Source organism: Hoplias malabaricus, chromosome 17, assembly GCF_029633855.1.
Source record: "Hoplias malabaricus isolate fHopMal1 chromosome 17, fHopMal1.hap1, whole genome shotgun sequence".
NCBI classification, from domain to species: domain Eukaryota; kingdom Metazoa; phylum Chordata; class Actinopteri; order Characiformes; family Erythrinidae; genus Hoplias; species Hoplias malabaricus.
This window is the reverse complement of record NC_089816.1, coordinates 32,932,003-32,951,112: the sequence shown is the minus strand read 5'-3', so window position 1 is coordinate 32,951,112 and position 19,110 is coordinate 32,932,003. Positions and strand designations below refer to the sequence as shown.

General features: G+C 42.4%; 1 protein-coding gene across 1 annotated transcript; it reads left to right on the top strand.

Annotated features, from left to right (window-relative positions):
• Positions 1 to 163: 163 nt before the first annotated feature.
• Positions 164 to 17,912, top strand: csnk2a2b (casein kinase 2, alpha prime polypeptide b). The gene is made up of 12 exons (XM_066649517.1): positions 164 to 937; positions 4,926 to 5,037; positions 8,180 to 8,281; positions 10,192 to 10,242; positions 10,979 to 11,038; positions 12,330 to 12,413; positions 12,960 to 13,070; positions 13,607 to 13,708; positions 13,864 to 13,964; positions 15,072 to 15,220; positions 15,993 to 16,075; positions 17,331 to 17,912. The coding sequence occupies exons 1-11, from the start codon at positions 834 to 836 to the stop codon at positions 16,067 to 16,069; spliced, it is 1,053 nt and encodes a 350-aa protein (XP_066505614.1). The 5' UTR covers positions 164 to 833; the 3' UTR covers positions 16,070 to 16,075; positions 17,331 to 17,912.
• The last annotated feature ends 1,198 nt before the right edge of the window (positions 17,913 to 19,110 follow it).

Below are 19,110 nucleotides of genomic sequence, written 5' to 3'. Positions count from 1 at the left end.
TGTAATGCACGGGGAATTTGGCACACAGAATAGGGCACAGGGAGTAGTGCACACGGGGGTAGGGCACAGGGAGTAGGGTGTAACCACAACGGAATGAGACGCGCCCTAAAAATACTAAGATGGGCGGCAGCGCTGATCTCGGGCATGCGCATTGAGTGTTTGTAGAGTGTTTCCCAGTACACAGGCGCTAGTCTTCTTCCAGGTTTCTGCTGTGTCTGAGTCCCTGCGGAGCTGAGCGGGGCTTTACCAGGACTTAAACCGAATAAACAGACCAAAAGCAAGGCGACTTTAACAACAGATACACAGAAAAGAAAAAGCAGGAGCCTCTACATGGCGCTGTGGAGGGTTTACTCGACTCTTTAGGCCAGATATCAGCAGCGGTCTACACTCCTCTCTCTCTCTGTGTGTGTGTGTGTATATATCTGTATAAATATCTCGGCCGGACCGACGAGAAGAGATTAACCGCTCTTAAACTCCACCACTCTGCCTCTCTTTCCCGTATTGTTCTCCGGATTCTGGCGCTACTGCTCTTTTCACTGACTTCTCCGTGATTTGAAGCTGTATCGGGGGTGGGGGGGTTTAACCTGCAGTCATTTTACCCTCAGACCCCCCCCCTGCCTGCCCCCTGTCCCGCCTTCGGGTTCATCCACACACGGCTGTTCACGTTTCCCTCTAGCTAAAGTTGTTTTATATCATCTGGAGTGTCTCGTTCCTCGCTAAGAAGCCCGTCTCCGCAGCCTCACTCCCCACTCTCCTCCTCCTCGGATCCCCGGGTTCAGCTCTGTCCGCTCCGGCCGCTGTTCTGGTGCCGTTAGCTCGCAGTTGTAGCCGCTATGCCCGGCCCTGTGGCCGGCAGTAAAGCCCGAGTTTACGCCGATGTGAACACGCTGAAGAGCCGCGAGTACTGGGACTATGAGGCTCACGTTCCCAGCTGGAGGTGAGAGACGCCAAACTTGAGCAAATTACACGGAATCTCCCGCGATTTCTGTCTCCGTGGTCGTGTTCCGCCCCCTGTTCCCCTCAGCTCCTGCTCCTGTCTCTCTGTTACAGTCCTCTACACTGTGTAGAACCAGCCCTGAGGGAGCTATCCTTCTAATGGTTTATATACCTGTCTGTCTCTCTGTCTTTGGAAATGTTTATCTGTCTAGCTGTGTGTGAACCTGCATGTTCTCATTTGTATCCATATTTCTCTATCTATGAATCTATCATTTTGTCTGTGTACGTTGTTGTGACAAGTCTAGGTTAATGGAGTGTTAAAGGGAACATAATTATTTAAAAAAAACACACTTGTTCAGTGCATGCATACATTCATTTATAGATCTGGAGCCCACCAACCCACACACTGTGGTCCAAGTCAGAAAACCTGCGATTAAACAAGTGATTCTGATTTTGTGCTGCTTCTTACATGGAGTGCAGACATTTTAGAATTGCCCCGCCCCCTCATCTAAGTCTGTCCAATCACAGCGCTGGACCCGTGTTTATGTGAGAGCTCAAAACGAGGTTATGCGCAGCAAAACGTACACAACGAGCGCCGAGAAATTAGACTAAAACCAGAGCTTCTGCTCTTAGCTCCTCACTGCTGTGCGCTGGGGGTCATTGTGACCAGCAAGTGGCTCTTTATTATTTAAAGGAACAGGCGCTGAAATCTGCTGACAGGGGGGAGCGCTGCTGTGGTGTTTGATCCTTGTGGTGTTTTGACCAAAGCATATCACAGACGATTCATTAAAACCTAGGACTGTGTTTCTTTGTGAAAAAGGAACGTGGTATTATACCGTCTCATATGCATTTAATATAACGTAGTGATCTAATAAATATTAACGTGATATCGGATTGTGTTTTGAAGTTAGATTAACAACCCTTTTTAAATATGAAGATTCCTGAATAGTAATTAATTAGGACTTTATTCATGTCTCACTGTGATTTTAGAATCATGTACAGCTCCTCAGCGAAATAGACGTGGACCTGTACGTAGCGCAGATGGCTTTATGTTCCTGAAAGCACGGGTTGCAGAGCTTGGGACTGTGGTGTAGCGCCCCTCCCCTGCGATGTGCATTGGAAAGTAAACCTTCCGTGCTACGGTTTTGTTTACGTTCCTGTCCTCTGTCTGTATAGACGTCCGGTTTGAGTGACGGACAGGAGACATCTGCAGTGGGCTTTGGTATGTGGTTGATTTTGGTGTGAGAGGTTTTGCATCATGATTTTTGCTGTGTGTTGCTTGTGTGTGTTTGTGCGCAGCACGTTTCATGTTCTACAGCAGGATCAATGGCGTGTTTGATGGAGCTGAAGGAAGAGCTGACAGATGGAGGGATGGATGGATGGAGGCAGCGTTTAACTGTGGTGCTGTTGTATGTTTAACACCCACAAGGCTTCATTCGCTTTGACCAGTGTTGGAGCAATTAAAATACAATCTAACTGGCACCATTTTGTCCAGATCAGGATGTGTTTTGATGTCTGGGCTTTGCTTCCTTAGTTGACGCTGGAGCTTTAAGGCTGGTGCAGCTAAGAAATGAAAACTTTGCGCATTAACTGCATGCCTGAGGCACACTTGCATTCCTTGTTGTTTAAGGTGTTTTCGAGAGTTTGACATGTTGTCATCACTGCGCCTCTCAGCCTCAGATGTTTATTAGAATTCATAGTTTTAGATTGTTTTCATGGTTTAATTCAAAAGAGTTTGCTGTAGTACCCAGCATGCACTATGCAATTACATCATACAACAATTGGGAATCCCTTTGGTGTGATCCCTTTCAGTCAGACTGACGACACTTACACACAGGAGATGTGGCTAGGTATATCAGGCACCGTGCTAGGTTTAGTTTGTTTTTATTTGTATTTTTCATTGAACTGGCTCAAAATTCACAAATACTTTCATACTCTTATATATACTCACTTGCATACTCGCATACATACTTCCTACACTCTCTCTCTCTCTCTCTCTCTCTCACTCTAATACACATACATTCGCACTGCCTCGCTCTTTCACATTTAAAGGAACACTAGGTAGTATTTTAACCTTAAATTTACAACTTCAAAATGATTGTGAAACTCCCCTGAACTTGAATAAGAAGCTAAACGCCTCTGTGATTGGTACTCTGGGCTCAGCACTGCACTATGTAACTTTTGATGCAGGGTAGCACAGTGCTATAAGATTGAAATACACTCTGAAATTGTAAGGGGATCCTAGGAGCTAAAAAACAACAGATCTTACCTAGTGGTCCTTTAAAGAACAAGAGGAAGCTGCTTCACATCATCAACACTTTGTGTCCTTCTTTGCTCATGGTCCAGCTCATCGGGTCGGAATGGAGAAAGTCATTTCTGTTGTTTATGTTAAATGTTTTTTCAACAGGGTGCTGATGATCTGAAGGCAGTTCTTACAGTTAGACAGCGATTTTATGTACATTTATTAGTTAACGGTAATCCAGCTGGGTTCAAAGAACCTGTTGATAATAGGGGTGGGCGATATGGCCCTTAAATAATATCACGGTATATTCAGGGTGTTTTGACGATATAAAAACAATGAAAAATACATTTATTAATTTCAAGAACACACTTTTGAAACATAATCAATGTTATACTAGTATTAGTTATAATTAATTAAATATATTTAATATATATCAATAGTATTACATGGTTATGTTTATTAAGTTTAATTTTACAAATCTACCTCACGACTAAAGTGCAGAAAATTGTGTCCATATAGCAAATGTAAACAATTATACAAAAATTAACCTTAAAACTTAGTTAAAAAAGTTAATAACAAAAAAACAAAAATAGTTGCTGTGCTGATTCATTAAGTAATCAAGTCAGAATATCACGATTAATAGAATACTGATTGTTTTATATCGTTTAAAAAATTTACAATATTATCGCGAACGATACGATCTGGCACAGCCCTAGTTGATAAACTGTTAAACCTGGTTGTTTTCTATAATACAGTAAAAAATGTAATTAAAAAAATCATTTTGAGCACTGTACATTCATCTTTAAAGGCTAAGCACCACTTAATGGACCTCCATGAATATTCCACATTATTTTAGTTACTGACAGATATAAGTATGAATTAAAATGAAAATAGCAGTTTAAATTGCTTTAAAACTGACAATTTTATTAAATTGACGGAAAAACCCGAGCTCTCTACGGAAATTCTCGAACGCGACCGTGACGTCACTGGTGGACAACAGCTGAACAACGCCGCGGTAAAACACCGTTATGACTGACTGTTATGACAGTATCTAGCTAAATAACCAACATTATTTAGACCAACGGCCTTTTAAACCTTATTCCTTGAATTAGTAAGAAATAACATGTTTTCTGACTCTCAATAAACACAGGTTAGGAACTCAAACTCCACTGGATTTATTTGTTTGACACTTTCATAGAGCTGCTGCTTAGCCTTTAAGCTCCAAGTGTAAAAGTAAAGAAGGCTTCCACATGGCTGTTTGTGGAAGGAGGGATACATGTGGAATATGTAAAGATTTTACAGAATTAGTGTTTTAAGATTTAGTGTCTAAAATGAGACATGGACAGTGGGGAAAAGGAAAGATATTCTCTGAGCTGCTGTAAATGATCACGTAAGGGAGGAGAGGACAGGCTAAGCTGGGGTGCACTCCGTTTGGATGCACTCGAGTGACAGAATGGTGGCTTTGACCTCCATTATTATTGTTAGGCAGTCTATCAGGCAGTGGACCGGCACTTAAAACGCTGCGTTTGGCTGCGTGTGTTGGTGGAAGTGTCACTCACTCTGGCTGAGTGACTAAAAGATGGGTTTGGCCCCTTTGCAGATGGACGGATGTGTTTCAGGTCTTGCTCGGTGTATAGCTCCTCCTTGTGTGTGAATCTTCTAGAGAAATCTGGAGAATATTTTTTTCTCTTGCTGATGTTATTTGTGATGGTTGTTGCTTAATTGCTTCTCTCTCTTTCTCCTGCAGTAACCAAGAGGATTACCAGCTGGTGCGGAAGCTCGGCCGGGGGAAATACAGCGAGGTTTTTGAGGCGATAAACGTCAACAACAACGAGAAAGTGGTGGTGAAGATCCTGAAGGTAAGGACCACTGGGTACAGCGTCAGCAGACTGACTCGTGCGTTAGAACAGCACGATTTGGATATAATACTAGAACTGGGATGTTTAAGAGATTACGGATGACTGCTTATTCAATTTTGCTTTGAGGGGTGTCTACAAAGCTTTCGGCATATATATATATATATATGGCGCTTTTCCACAGCATGGTACCTACACTACTCGACTCTACTCTCTGTTTGGTCCCTGGTCCCTAGTTTGTTTTCCACTACCACAACTCCCAACGAAATGTAGCTGTTAAAGTCGCAAAACACTGTCATTAATGAGAACAGCAGGCTTTGGAAACCACAACAACAACAGCGGTGGTAACGTTAAGCGGTGTTTACTCATGGTGTATTGGCGTGTTGTTGTTGTTTGGGACTGAACACAGCTCCGTCATCAGTTCAGACAGATCAGTAGAGTTTGTTCCTTCATTGTTGCAGCGTCCAGCTCTCGCTGGATTCTTTCGTCGGCCACCGATCCAAGGAGCGTTTGAACCTCTTCAAAAGACCACGGCGTCATTTTACGAGCTGCCGTCGTGAGTTGGATAAAAACAAACGTGATCTCTGCTGCAGCTGGAGATTTTACAGATGGAGAGTTGGTGCTGGTCGTCTGCGTGGCGTAGAGTGACGACTCTCTCTGGACGATCAGCGCTCTGCAAGGTTTACACGCCACGGTTTAGTCCCTACTCGACTCGCTCTGAACCACGAGAGAACAGCCACTAAACAAGAACCCACTTCCAGGTTCTAGGATCAAATTTACCTGATGGAAAAGCAAAAAAGCTCAGAACAAACAGCTGAATATTCAGGGCCAGCCCTTGTTGGTACCATGCAGTGGAGAAGTGCCTGTGGTGTGTTAAATCAGTGAAATTACAGTTAGAATCAGCTTGCGTTATTTTGATCAAAACCAAACTGTGATTGATCAGGGTGCTCCTGAGTAAATAAAAAAAAAAAAACTATGGATGTTCAGAGACCTCATTTGCATATTGCTGCCTTTTGCAGTATCACTCCTGTGAATGTTTAAACCACAGTGATAAATGGTCTATTGAATATATGACGCACTAGCGTGAATTATTGGGTGTTTACTGCAATTTAATAATGAAATAAACCTCTCTGCCACGCACGTCCCGTGACCAATCAGGGCTCGGCAGGGGGCAGGGCTTGGCTCAGTTTAGTTCAGTGCAGCCAATAAAGTGGCACGCTATCCTTGATTGGATTAAGTCTGGGAATCTGCTGCTTTCATCGACTGTTTCCGGGATTAAATCCAGCTCGAGAGCCTTTTTAAAAGAAAGAGTCTCAGGAGATTGGTCTAATCAAGGTGGTTAATTCATTTCATTATGTACTAAATCTGATTATCATTTCAGTCACACATTAACATTCAGCTCCTGAGCCCTAACGCTGTTTAGGGTCGTTATACAGGTTCTTTAGGATTTATCTTTATAATCCGTCTTCTTTTCATCCATGTCATCATACAGTATCCTGCTGCACTTGGAACAAAATGGAAACATTACAAATGAAGGAGTGTAAAGATTTAATCGGTCTCACCATGGACAGTTTCTAATAAGCCACTCATAATGAAAAATTCACAACATGTAAAGGCAAATGTAATCATGATCTATCTAGATATTTATAGTTTTTATTTCACAGTACAGTGATCCCTCGTTTTTTTGCGGGGGACGCGTTCTAAGACCCACCCGCGAAAAACGAATTTCCGCGAAGTAGAGGAAAGATATATTTTTTTTATGTATTTAACGAGTATTTGGACTTTTAAACCTCTCCCTGTTACTGTTAACAACCCACCCTCTGCATTAAACAGTCGTTCTATAATGTTTTTCAGCTGGAACTACATGTGATATCCCACCAGTTTCTTTAACAGAGTCATTCCTAAGCTGTCAATTTAGCGTCAGTAAATTTCACTCGGATGTGGACGTGAACAACACATGTACTGTACGTAAGAAACACTTGTAAATGATATATGTTGTCATCTACAGCGCCTAGTCTAATACATGGTGTCCTCGACTTACGATGTTGATCCGTTCCTACGTCGCGTCGTAAACCAATTTTCGGGTGTAAGTCGGAACATACGTCCATACTGTACATAAATAACATACTGTAAGCACTTATCCTGTCCTAACACCGTCATTATCAAAAAACACATATAAAATACGTTTAATAATGAAATCATAGCGACAGTCGAACGACTAATTCCAACGACCAGCCAATGTTTGTCGATGTTGAATCGCTTTATGATATCTAATTTCACTTCCATGGTGATGGCTTTCCTCTTCTTCGATGCACTGCCATCAGAAGAGTCTGCCTTACGCTTGGGAGCTATAATGAAGAGCAAAAAGTTCACAAAATCAAAAACACACGTGCACACGTGAGAGAGAATGATGTAGCGGCGAGCTAACATGGCGTACAATGCGACTGGGGTGACGCCGTCCTCCTCTGTCCTGAGCCGCGTTACAGTGTATTCTTCTGCCACGCACACCACACACGAAGTTCACGTTATGACGTTTACGACGCAAAACCACTTAAGTCGAAACAAGTCTTTAAACAGTAAATGGGAGATGTGTCGTAACCATGAAACATCGTAACTCGGGACTGACGTAACCTGAGGACCTCCTGTACATGTAAATAATAAAACAAACACTTTTAATTTGCACACCATAAGAAAATGATATTTTAGGCGATATAGTGGACATAAGCCCCCTTGAGAAAACCCGCAAAGTAGCGAATCCGCGAAAGATGAACCACGAAGTAGCGAGGGATCACTGTATTTGTTATTCCCAGTATTTAAATTATAACTTTAATTTGAGTCTAATAAAATAAACACACCGGAACTTTACAAAAGCTGTCTGTTCCTTTTTCTCATTGTATTTGCTTCTTATGGATTCAGCACGTTAATATTCTTACTCTTCAGTGTTTCTGTAGAAATGTCTGGTCTGTCATGTAACTTATAAAATCATGACAGGCTCGTTTCTCATGAAGTGTCCATAACTTAAACAGCAGCTGTGGTTTTCAACAACGTAAAACTGTGCATTAATCATGTGATGATAATGATTTGCTCATTGCCTGTCTGTGTACAGTGATGTGATATTTCATTTTGTCATCGCTCTCCTCTGTAGCCCGTAAAGAAGAAGAAGATCAAGCGAGAAATAAAGATTTTGGAGAACCTGCGAGGGGGGACCAACATCATCCGCCTGGTGGACACAGTGAAGGACCCGGTGGTGTGTATTTCTCTGTGGACCCGTCTTTACGTTGCTCTCCGCCGAGTTCTGGCCCGTTCCCCCGATTTGGCCACGTTCATGTGGTTTGTGTAGGAGGATTTAAAAAGGAAAAATATGGATGCTTTCAAGATTCTACGTGTTAAACCATATTTAAACCAAAACCATATTAGAATTTAATGAAACATAAATTGTACAAGGGCGGCATGGTGGTGCAGCAGGTAGGTGTCGCAGTCACACAGCTCCAGGGGCCTGGAGGTTGTGGGTTCGATTCCCGCTCCGGGTGACTGTCTGTGAGGAGTGTGGTGTGTTCTCTCTGTGACTGCGTGGGTTTTCTCCGGGTGACTGTCTGTGAGGAGTGTGGTGTGTTCTCTCTGTGACTGCGTGGGTTTTCTCCGGGTGACTGTCTGTGAGGAGTGTGGTGTGTTCTCCCTGTGTCTGCGTGGGTTTCCTCCCACAGTCCAAAAACACACGTTGGTAGGTGGATTGGCGACTTAAAAAGTGTCCGTAGGTGTGAGTGAATGTGTCTGTGTTGCCCTGTGAAGGACTGGCGCCCCCTCCAGGGTGTATTCCTGTCTTGCGCCCAATGATTCCAGGTAGGCTCTGAACCCACCGTGACCCTGAACTGGATAAGGGTTACAGATAATGAATGAATGAATGAAAAATTGTACATTTATTATTTGATATTTTACTGTTGGTGAACTGTTCCTCCGTCTTGAACATAGTGTATATGTCTTTAGAGGGTGTTCATGTGGTGGTGCCTCCTGGTGGGAAACCGATAAACGCCCTTTTTTCTGATAAAACGGACCCCAATTGAATGCAGCATTAATTTCCTCTTCCTTAGTCCTGTCCTTCTACTCCATTGGTCGCCGGTGGAGTCACCCAAAATAACTCGACCAATCAGTTTCCTTCAGGAGGGTTTCTTTTCTTTGTGGATGAACAAAACCAAGGGAGATAACCGAAGCTTTCTGCCGCAGAGATGCAGCTGAGAACGTGAGACTGATTTACAACAGGAAGCAGTAAGATTGGGCCTCTGTGTCGCATATTTCTCAGCTGCAGTGAATTCGAATAAGGAATTACAAATGTGTGTATGCTGCTTGTCTAACGTTTGGGGACACCTAGCTTTTAAAGTGTTTGGTAAGATTTGGTGTTTTTTTTGCTACTGCACATCCCCTACAGTTGCACTCTTACAGCACTGTCCTGAAATTAAAGGGGAGTGAGGAGTGGTTTCCTACCCTCCAAAACTAACATAGTTCGGTTTCTGTAGTGCTGAGCCCGGAGTAGCAATGACAGAGGCTCTCTTCTCCCTATTACAGCCCAGTGCAGCATCACAATGATTTGTAGCTGTGATTTTAAGGTAAAAAATACTGCCTAAAGTTGCCTTGAGGGTCAGTTTGCTGTCCTCAGTCAATAGTCCTCACCAAGTCCACTGGAACACTAGTCTCCCCTAAATACACACAATGCCACCAATCCTCTAGGCAGTGTGAACACTGAAGGAGAGTTCCAACTCTTCAGAGCAAGGTTCTGCTGTGCTGTCTAGGCCTCAGATGACTGAGACATCACCAGGGACTGAATCTGTAATCTGATGATGATTGGGTCACCAGGCATGAGCAACTTCAGAGGAAATTTACAGTGAATCTAAAAGACGTACAGGTGTCCTCACCTTTTTTTATGAGCAGGTTTGGTCTTCCAGACTGATGCATTTGGTCTTGAAATTACTTGTGAAGTTCATTCACAGATGATTAGAAAGCTCCATCCATTTGAATGTGGGATAATCATTTTTTTCATCGATTGTTTTTAAGTGTGAAGTTTTGCAGAATGCTTTGTTGTAGTTCTGATTTGAAAATATCACTTCTCTAATGATTTTTACCTTCTCTCTCTCTCTCTCTCTCTCTCTCTCTCTCTCTCTGCAGTCTAGAACGCCAGCGCTCGTCTTTGAATGCATCAATAACACTGATTTTAAGGTAGAAATTCACTTTCCCAATTTAAATACTTTGCATGTTGTTGTGTAAAATTACTGAAAATGTAAATATTTACAGTCATTGCTGGACAATATATCATCTGTATGAGTGTAGTTTTGGGCGTCTGGGTCTCTCTCTGGGTTTGAAACCTGCTTTGGGTTCAAGCCCCGCTCCGGGTGACTGTCTGTGAGGAGTGTGGTGTGTTCTCTCTGTGTCTGTGTGGGTTTCCTCCGAGTGACTTGTCTGTGAGGAGTGTGGTGTGTTCTCTCTGTGTCTGTGTGGGTTTCCTCCGAGTGACTTGTCTGTGAGGAGTGTGGTGTGTTCTCCCTGTGTCTGTGTGGGTTTCCTCCGGGTGACTGTGAGGAGTGTGGTGTGTTCTCCCTGTGTCTGTGTGGGTTTCCTCCGGGTGACTGTGAGGAGTGTGGTGTGTTCTCCCTGTGTCTGCGTGGGTTTCCTCTGGGTGCTCGGGTTTCCTCCCACAGTCTACAAACACACGTTGGTAGGTGGATGGAGTATTCCTGACAGCACAGCAGTAACAGTTCCAATGAAGCCAATGCAGGAACTCCTGCTTTAAAACCTGACCTTACTTGTTTATGGAGTCTGATGTGTATTGATTCTGTCATTGTTTTTGCTCAAAAGCCTATTTGTTTCACTTCGGTGTGAAAGGATAGTTAGGCAATTTTTTCCTGTAAACTGAGAAAAGAGGAATTTTATTAATAAAACTCTCTGCCCTGTTTAGGAGCTTTACCAGAAGCTGACAGATTTTGATATACGCTTTTACATGTATGAACTACTAAAGGTAAGGAACGATGGTTTTCTTGCTGATATTCTGTTCTAAGCATTGCCTGTTGATTTAATTCATTCATCTGTTGCATATCTTGAGTAATCTGATATTTCTAAGGCCAAATATTAAAGCGAGCTTGAACTGAACAGTAACAAATCAGTGGGGGTGGGTGATTACGGCCCTAAAATATCACGATGTTTCAGAGTATTTTGGCGATAACGATATTCTTGCCGATTATTAAAAAAAACTTAAAAATACTTTCAAAATAAATGTTATATTAATATTAAATATATAACGTTAAATATATTAATAATATTAAAGTCTTACCACAAATGTAACCATTTTAAACATTCAGAAATGACAAAACAATGTATGTAAATTTTAGCTTATTTTGTTAACAACAGTAACTTGCCAAGATTCTGACTTTGTATAAAAAAAAAAATTAAATAATGTAGCGCATAAATCTACCACACAACCTAAGTGCAAAATTAATTGTGTGTATAAACAGCGAACGTAAACAAATTTACAAAAATTAACCTTTCAGCTTCACAGTAAATCACCAAATGAATCCAGAATAGTGTGTGCCCTGAGTCAGTGGAGGTTACTGATTGGCTGTTCTCTTCTAACAGCATTTTTGATTTTCCTCATCCTCAACCAGGTGCTTCTGCTCGAGGTGGCGGTTTAGATTAGTTGTGTTTCCCGCTTCTATTGATACTTTGAAACCAAACCACCTCCACACGACTGAAGCCGTACTTTGCTGTGGGTAAACGACTCGTGTGAAGAACGTATGCATGTTGTTATGTAGCTGCATGATGTCATCACCGAAACATCACTATTATCACAATATAGACTTTTTTTCATATAGTTTTAATAATTCGGACGATATTATTGCGACCGATACGATATGGTGCAGCCCTGCAATACACACTGTAAATCTGGATAACTATGTAAATGTAAAAAAAATATACACAGGAGGTCCAGGGGGTTACGCCAGTCCCGAGTTACGATGTTTCGTAGTTACGACACATCTCCCATTTACTGTCTAAAGCCTTGTTTCAACTTAAGTGGTTTTACGTCGTAAACGTCATAACGTGAACTTCGTGTTTGGTGTGTGCGTGGCGCGGCGGAAGAATACACAGTTACGCGGCTCGGGACCAAGGAGGATAGGTGTTGGGATAGGATAAGTGCTTACAGTATGTTTTTTTACGTACAGTACATACGTATGTATGTAATGCCTCTGTCTCTATAGGTGCATTGCTATTGAGAATGTCATTTCTGTGTTTTTAACTCTGTGTGTGTGTGTCAGGCCCTGGACTACTGCCACAGCATGGGTATCATGCACCGTGACGTGAAGCCCCACAACGTGATGATTGACCATCAGCTGAGGAAGGTTCGGGCGTTTCACATTCTTACGTTTCTTTGTGGTTTCGACCAGACGTAGACATGCCGTGAAACGATGTGTGTCCTATAGCTGAGGTACGTCATGCAGAATATTCCAGACGTGATGAGACCTGAAACACAAACCCTTGTGTCCCTGACAGCCCTGCTCATGCTGCAGAGGTGGCTACTGCGCTAACACCCAGAGAAAAGATTGTTTATAATGTTTTCGTCCATTACGTTTTTGTTATTGCCCACTAGATATTTTCTGTGCCCAAGTTTAACTCTGTCTGAGTACGGTTATGATGTTTATAGTCCACCAGGGGGCAGTGTGGAGACATTTATTTGTGAGACATGTCTGCTGTGTGTTCAGACATATCTGGGCCTTCCAAAGAGTAAATTAAGCAGGGACACTCTGAAGCAGCTGCATATGAGTCTGATGTCACTACGCCTAAAGAGTGAAGAAAGCGTTTGGGGTGAACTTGAGTGGTGACTAATCACTCAGCATTTTTGACATCTCCTCAGTCAGTTTAATATTCTCGTGTGTGTGTGTGTGCAGCTGAGACTGATAGACTGGGGTCTGGCTGAGTTTTACCACCCTGCACAAGAATACAACGTTCGTGTGGCCTCCCGCTATTTCAAGGGTCCAGAGCTGCTGGTGGATTATCAGGTCAGATCTCAACAACATGATTTCATTTCAGTCGTTATTTACAACTGGCTCACACTCACCTGCATTCATTCTCTCTCTCTCTTGCTCTTTTTTCTTTTTTATTTCTCTCTAATTTCTCTATTTTTTTTCATTATATTCTTTCTCTTTTTCTGTCTCTTTTTTCTCTTTTTTCCTCTTTTTCTTTTTTCTTTCTCTTTTCTTTCTCTTTTTCTTTTTCTCACTTCTTTCTCTCTTCTCTCTCTTGCTCTTTTTCACTTTTTTCTTTCTCTTTTTTCTTTATTTTCTTTCTTTTTTCTCTTTTTTCCTCTTTCCCTTTTTTTCTTTCTCTTTCATTCTCAATTTTTCTCTCTCTCTCTCTCAATCTCTCTCTCTCTCTCCCCCCCTCTTTAAGTAATGCTGTTGCAGTTACAGTAATTATTGTTTTGCCTGTTTTTGTAACTTCATTTGTCCATTTCCAGCTCTGTTCCTATATGATAGTGTGCAATTTGATGGAAGTGTGTGTGTGTGTGTGTGTTTATGGCATTTTCTTTGTGTAGATGTATGACTACAGTCTGGATATGTGGAGTCTGGGCTGCATGTTGGCCAGTATGATCTTTCAGAAAGAGCCGTTCTTTCATGGTCAAGACAACTATGATCAGGTGAGAGGCCTGTAACTGCTGAAGGATTTGCTGTAGTTGATTGACATGCATCATATTGAAGGCTAATCCCTGGTGTGCTAATTACCCCTTGTTTTTTGATCTTGACTATTTTTACTACATTTTTATAAAGTTGATGATTTGTTATTTATCTGCAGTTGGTCAGGATCGCCAAAGTCCTCGGGACAGACGAGCTCTTTGGCTATTTGCGTAAATACCACATTGAACTGGACCCACGATTCAAAGACCTGCTTGGCCAGTGAGTACCTGCAGAGGGGGCTGTGTGTGTATGTACTTGTGTTTAGGGATGTGACGGTAGGTAGCGGAACATGGAGTGATTCAGCAGTGAGGATGTCAGCTTTCGGCTGCATTTCTCATCCACCACGACACAGAAGACTGTTCGAAGGTGAAGGACCCTTCATGTACAGCCTAGAAGTGCAGCCTACACATGGAGAGAGTTGAAGGACACAACAGATGTATTCAGTTCTCTGTGTATGTACAGTGTGAAGGAGGAAATATACAAGACACGGTGAAGAACGGTGCTTCAGAAGTTTTAGGAGCAGAGTTCGTTTACCTTGTAAAGTGTAAAATAATTGATTAATTAAACTAATTGTCTCTGTACCATGTTTAATCAATAAGTTTATTGGCCTATTGCAGTACAATAGAAAGCATATATTTTACTGAGTAGTATTATATTTTTAAACTTGGAGTCTTGGAGGATAATTTTATTAAACAGATACAGTCTATTTTAACGTAGTCGTCTTAGTGTCAACTTTCTAAAGTGTTAATCATCGAATGCTGCATCTCAGAGTCTAAGCTTCAGCCTCAGATGGTGAGTCCTCAGTAGGACAGTCCTCCACAGCTCTGTCTCAAACGGAGAGGTCTGATGAGGCTCGGCCTTTTGCAGCTGCAGCGCAAAACGACAGACATACTGCGTTTAATTACGATGAGGAAATGGAGCCTAGAATTTGGGCTGTAGACAAAGTCGTGTGCAGAAGTTTGGCCACCCCCCGTCAAAGTATTTTATGTGGACTTTTAATTAAATAAAGGTTTTTATTTTCTGTTTTCACTTCCTGATTTAATGATTATACACCATTGTGTCCTGCAGAGTGTCATACTGATCCCAGTACTGTGTTCCCCCCTCTCTCTTTCTCTCTCTCTCTCTTTCTTTCTCTCTCTCTCTCTTTCTTTCTCTCTCTCTCTCTTTCTCTTTCTCTCTCTCTCTCTTTCTTTCTCTCTCTCTCTCTTTCTTTCTCTCTCTCTCTCTTTCTTTCTCTCTCTCTCTTTCTCTCTCTCTCTCTCTCTCTCTCTTCTTTCTCTCTCTCTCTCTCTCTCTCTCTCTTTTTTCTCTCTCTCTCTGTTGTAGGCAAACGCGAAAACGCTGGGAGCAGTTTGTTCAGACTGAGAATCAGCACCTGGTCAGTCCTGAGGCTCTGGACCTGCTGGACAAACTGCTACGCTATGACCATCAGCAGAGACTGACCGCCACCGAAGCCATGGAGCACCCCTACTTTTGTGAGTGTGTCTGGCCTAATACTAGTGCTGTGCATTTGAGTTCTTTTTGGAAAGCTTTTATCAATCAGCGTTCCAACAGAGTTAAGTCTATCCATCCATTATCCACCGCTTATCCGGGTCGCGGGGGAAGCAGTCGGAGCAAAGAAACCCTCTCCCGGACGTACCGAGTTACTTTTGTAGACGCAGATATATCGCCTCTCGGCATGCTGTATGTGAGCGGGTCCGGGCGAAATTTCTGTGCTGTTTTTACAGTCGGTTTCTGATGGAGTGGTTCTTTCCCCGAGTGGCTGTCTATAGTACAGCCCCAGACTGTCGGGGCCGCAGTGAGAAAGCTTTTTAAAATCACTGAATGCAATCAGAGCAGAAGATCTTGTCTTTTTACCTTTGTGACTTGTTTAACTTCTCGTATGAATGTAAAATTAATATTCAACATTCGCAAACTGTGCTCAAAACAGGACTGGTTCTGCTCTCTTTGTAAAGAAACATGCAGTAGTTCAAGGCCTTAAACACTGACAGTATCCATAATATTCTCAGAGAGGTACATTATTTATAATGACAAACATAGCTTTATATCACTTCATCAAGAACATCCTTGTTTTTATTTGTATTAATTTGAATTAATTAATCCACACACGTGGAGGAGAACAATAACTGGACTGTAGTTGGTTTTCAAGTTGAGTCACATTCAGGACCCCGTGGTTCTAACGGTGAGGTGTAAGAGGTACATGCAGAGATGGAGAATCTGAGCCACACTGTTTTGTTTTGTCTGTAGATCCAGTGTTGAAGGAACAGTCTCTGACCAATGCGGACAGCACTGTAGGGTCGGGAGGATCAAACGCAGCTCGGTGAAAGCAGGTAACGTCTTCGGGTCTCGTTTTGCTCTGCTGTTTAAAAGAATTAATTCATTCATTGTCTGTAAGCGCTCATGCAGTTCAGGGCGGCGGTGGGTCCGGAGCCTACCCGGAATCACTGGGCGCAAGGCGGGAACACACCCTGGAGGGGGCGCCAGACACACAATATAAAGATATAAAGTATAAATATTAGAGGTTTCAAAGTTAACCTTTTAATGCCACAACGTGATGAAATTTAAACAGCACTTGGGTTTTCTTGCAGTTTTTAATGCACTTTTGTAGTTTGTCTTTATTAATTGTGAGTCTAAATTAAGCAAGAGTCTCTCTCCCGTAAACACACGGGTAGTGCATGTTTTGATTTGTGAAAAGTAGCTTGCTGGGTTTAGGATTGCGTAACTCTGACTCCAAAATGTTGGTACACAAACATTGTCTAATGCACGTTGTTTGTTTTGACCACTTTGACTCATGTGCCCTGGAATATATTTACGTTTAAATGTAAAATGGCTCAGCACTGCAGAAACTGGACTATGTAACTTCCTCCTCTCTCCCTCCTTCACCTTGATTACATTCATTCATTATCTGTAACCCTTATCCAGTTCAGGGTCGTGGTGGGTCCAGAGCCTACCTGGAATCATTGGGTGCAAGGCAGGAATACACCCTGGAGGGGGCGCCAGTCCTTCACAGGGCAACAGAGACGCACACACACAGTAACACCTACAGACACTTTTGAGTCGCCAATCTTCCTACCAAATGTGGAGCACCTGGAGGAAACCCACGCAGACACAGGGAGAACACACCACACTCCTCACAGACAGTCACCCGGAGGAAACCCACGCAGACACAGGGAGAACACACCACACTCCTCACAGACAGTCACCTGGAGGAAACCCACGCAGACACAGAGAGAACACACCACACTCCTCACAGACAGTCACACGGAGCGGGAATCGAACCCACAACCTCCAGGTACCTGGAGCTGTGTGACTGCGACACACCGTGCAGCCCTACCTTGATTACACTGCTGTAAAAATGAATTACACTCTGTAACTGTAGGGGGAGCCCAGGAACAAACAAAATAACAAAAATATTAAATATTACCCAGTGTTGCTTTAAAATGCTATTGTAGTTATGCTATTAAAGACAAATTAACTAGTGATTTCAAAGGTACTGTCCTGTTAAGTAATTAACGCAGTTACTATATCTATCCCGCACATTTTTTATCACTTTTAAAATGACTTTTTTTTTTTTTTGTCTTACAGAAATATGACAGAACGTGTTACCTCAACTTTTACCCCTTGTGGCAGAAACCTCTTATCGTGTACAGTGGAAGATGGATTAAAGCTACGTTGACCAGTTAACACCTTTTTCCTCTGAGTCACAGTCCTGAATACACTCGTACACACACACACACACACCAACACACACACACACACACACATTGTCTCTCTCATGTCAGTCAAGGTTGGTCTGCCTCTGTAACTCTGCAGGATCCAGGCCCCGTAACCTCGAAGGTCATGAAGATCTCCCGTTATCTTTAGGTCAAAAATGGAAAAGGAATATTACTCTGAATATTACCCTCCCCTTCTCCCTACTCCAGATACTACAGCCCCGTCCTCCTTTATCTACGCATGGAGAGCGAAGAGCAGATAAAGCCCCGCCCCTCCCTCCTCATTGGTCTGTCTGTCTGTCTGTCAGTATTCAGACCCCAGTGTGGTGCCTGTGCACCGCTGTACAGAAGTGGCGTGGTGGACCTGTATTATTTTTCTTTTTCTTTTTTTTCTTTTTCTTTTATTATTTCTTTCTCTTTCTTTTTTTTTGGCTCTAGGTAGAATGATATTAATGACAATAAATGAGTTTTATTTAGACTGATGCGTCATGAATGTTTATTGTTTAAACATCACAAAGACTGTGAACTGTTTTTCTTGAATGTTGATTGAGAGAGTGACATGACAGTTTCTCTCGTGTGTCCAAGCTCTATGAAGCTGTTAAAGCAGCTCAATGCAACAAGTTATTTCTTCTGAATTGTGTGAGACAATAGCTCTCTCCAAAAGGGAAAACTACAGGGTGGGCCATTTATATGGATAAACCTTAATAAAATGGGAATGGTTGGTGATATTAACTTCCTGTTTGTGGCACATTAGTATATGGGAGGGGGGGAAACTTTTCAAGATGGGTGGTGGCCATTTTGAAGTCGGCCACTGGATCCAACTTTTGTTTTTTCAATGGGAAGAGGGTCATGTGACACATCAAACTTATTGGGAATGTCACAAGAAAAACTATGGTGTGCTTGGTTTTAACGTAACTTTATTCTTTCATGAGTTATTTACAAGTTTCTGACCACTTATAAAATGTGTTCAAAGTGCTGCCCATTGTGTTAGATTGTCAATGCAACCTTCTTCTCCCACTCTTCACACACTGATAGCAACACCGCAGGAGAAATGCTAGCACAGGCATCCAGTATCTGTAGCTTCAGGTGCTGAAACTTTTCTAACCAGGCTTTGCATCAGACAGAGAACTGGCCTAAAGCTGGATGTCTGACCACTCTCAGTGAGCTAGCAGACAAATTAGAGCTTGACTAATTCAACGCAGACACAAAAAAATGGGTTTAAACGTGACCTGTGTTGTCAAATTTGGGACCAATCCGACCTATGGTCTTTGTACAATTATCATATGAGGTCCCCCTATAGAAATACATCATGGAATGTTCAGATGATGATGTCACAATGGGCACCTCTCACACACACCAGGAAGTGAATGCGCACGGCTCCCTTCCTCTCCTTCAGTCCTGCACTACTCTCTGTACATGGAGGAGCTTATGGGCTCATCCAGCCCTTGGTCAGTACGTTTAGCAGGAAATTTAAGGTGGACTGGGACATTTAGACCAGTGAATTTAATGTGGAATTCATTTTAAGGTGGTCATTTATTTAATGTGGAGGTTTCTTTAAGGTCAGTGTCTAATTAAAATAGCTGTCTTTTTAAGGTGGGAGTGTAAAAATATATTGGCAGTCCTTAAATGTTTTAAGGACCATTTGAAGTTGT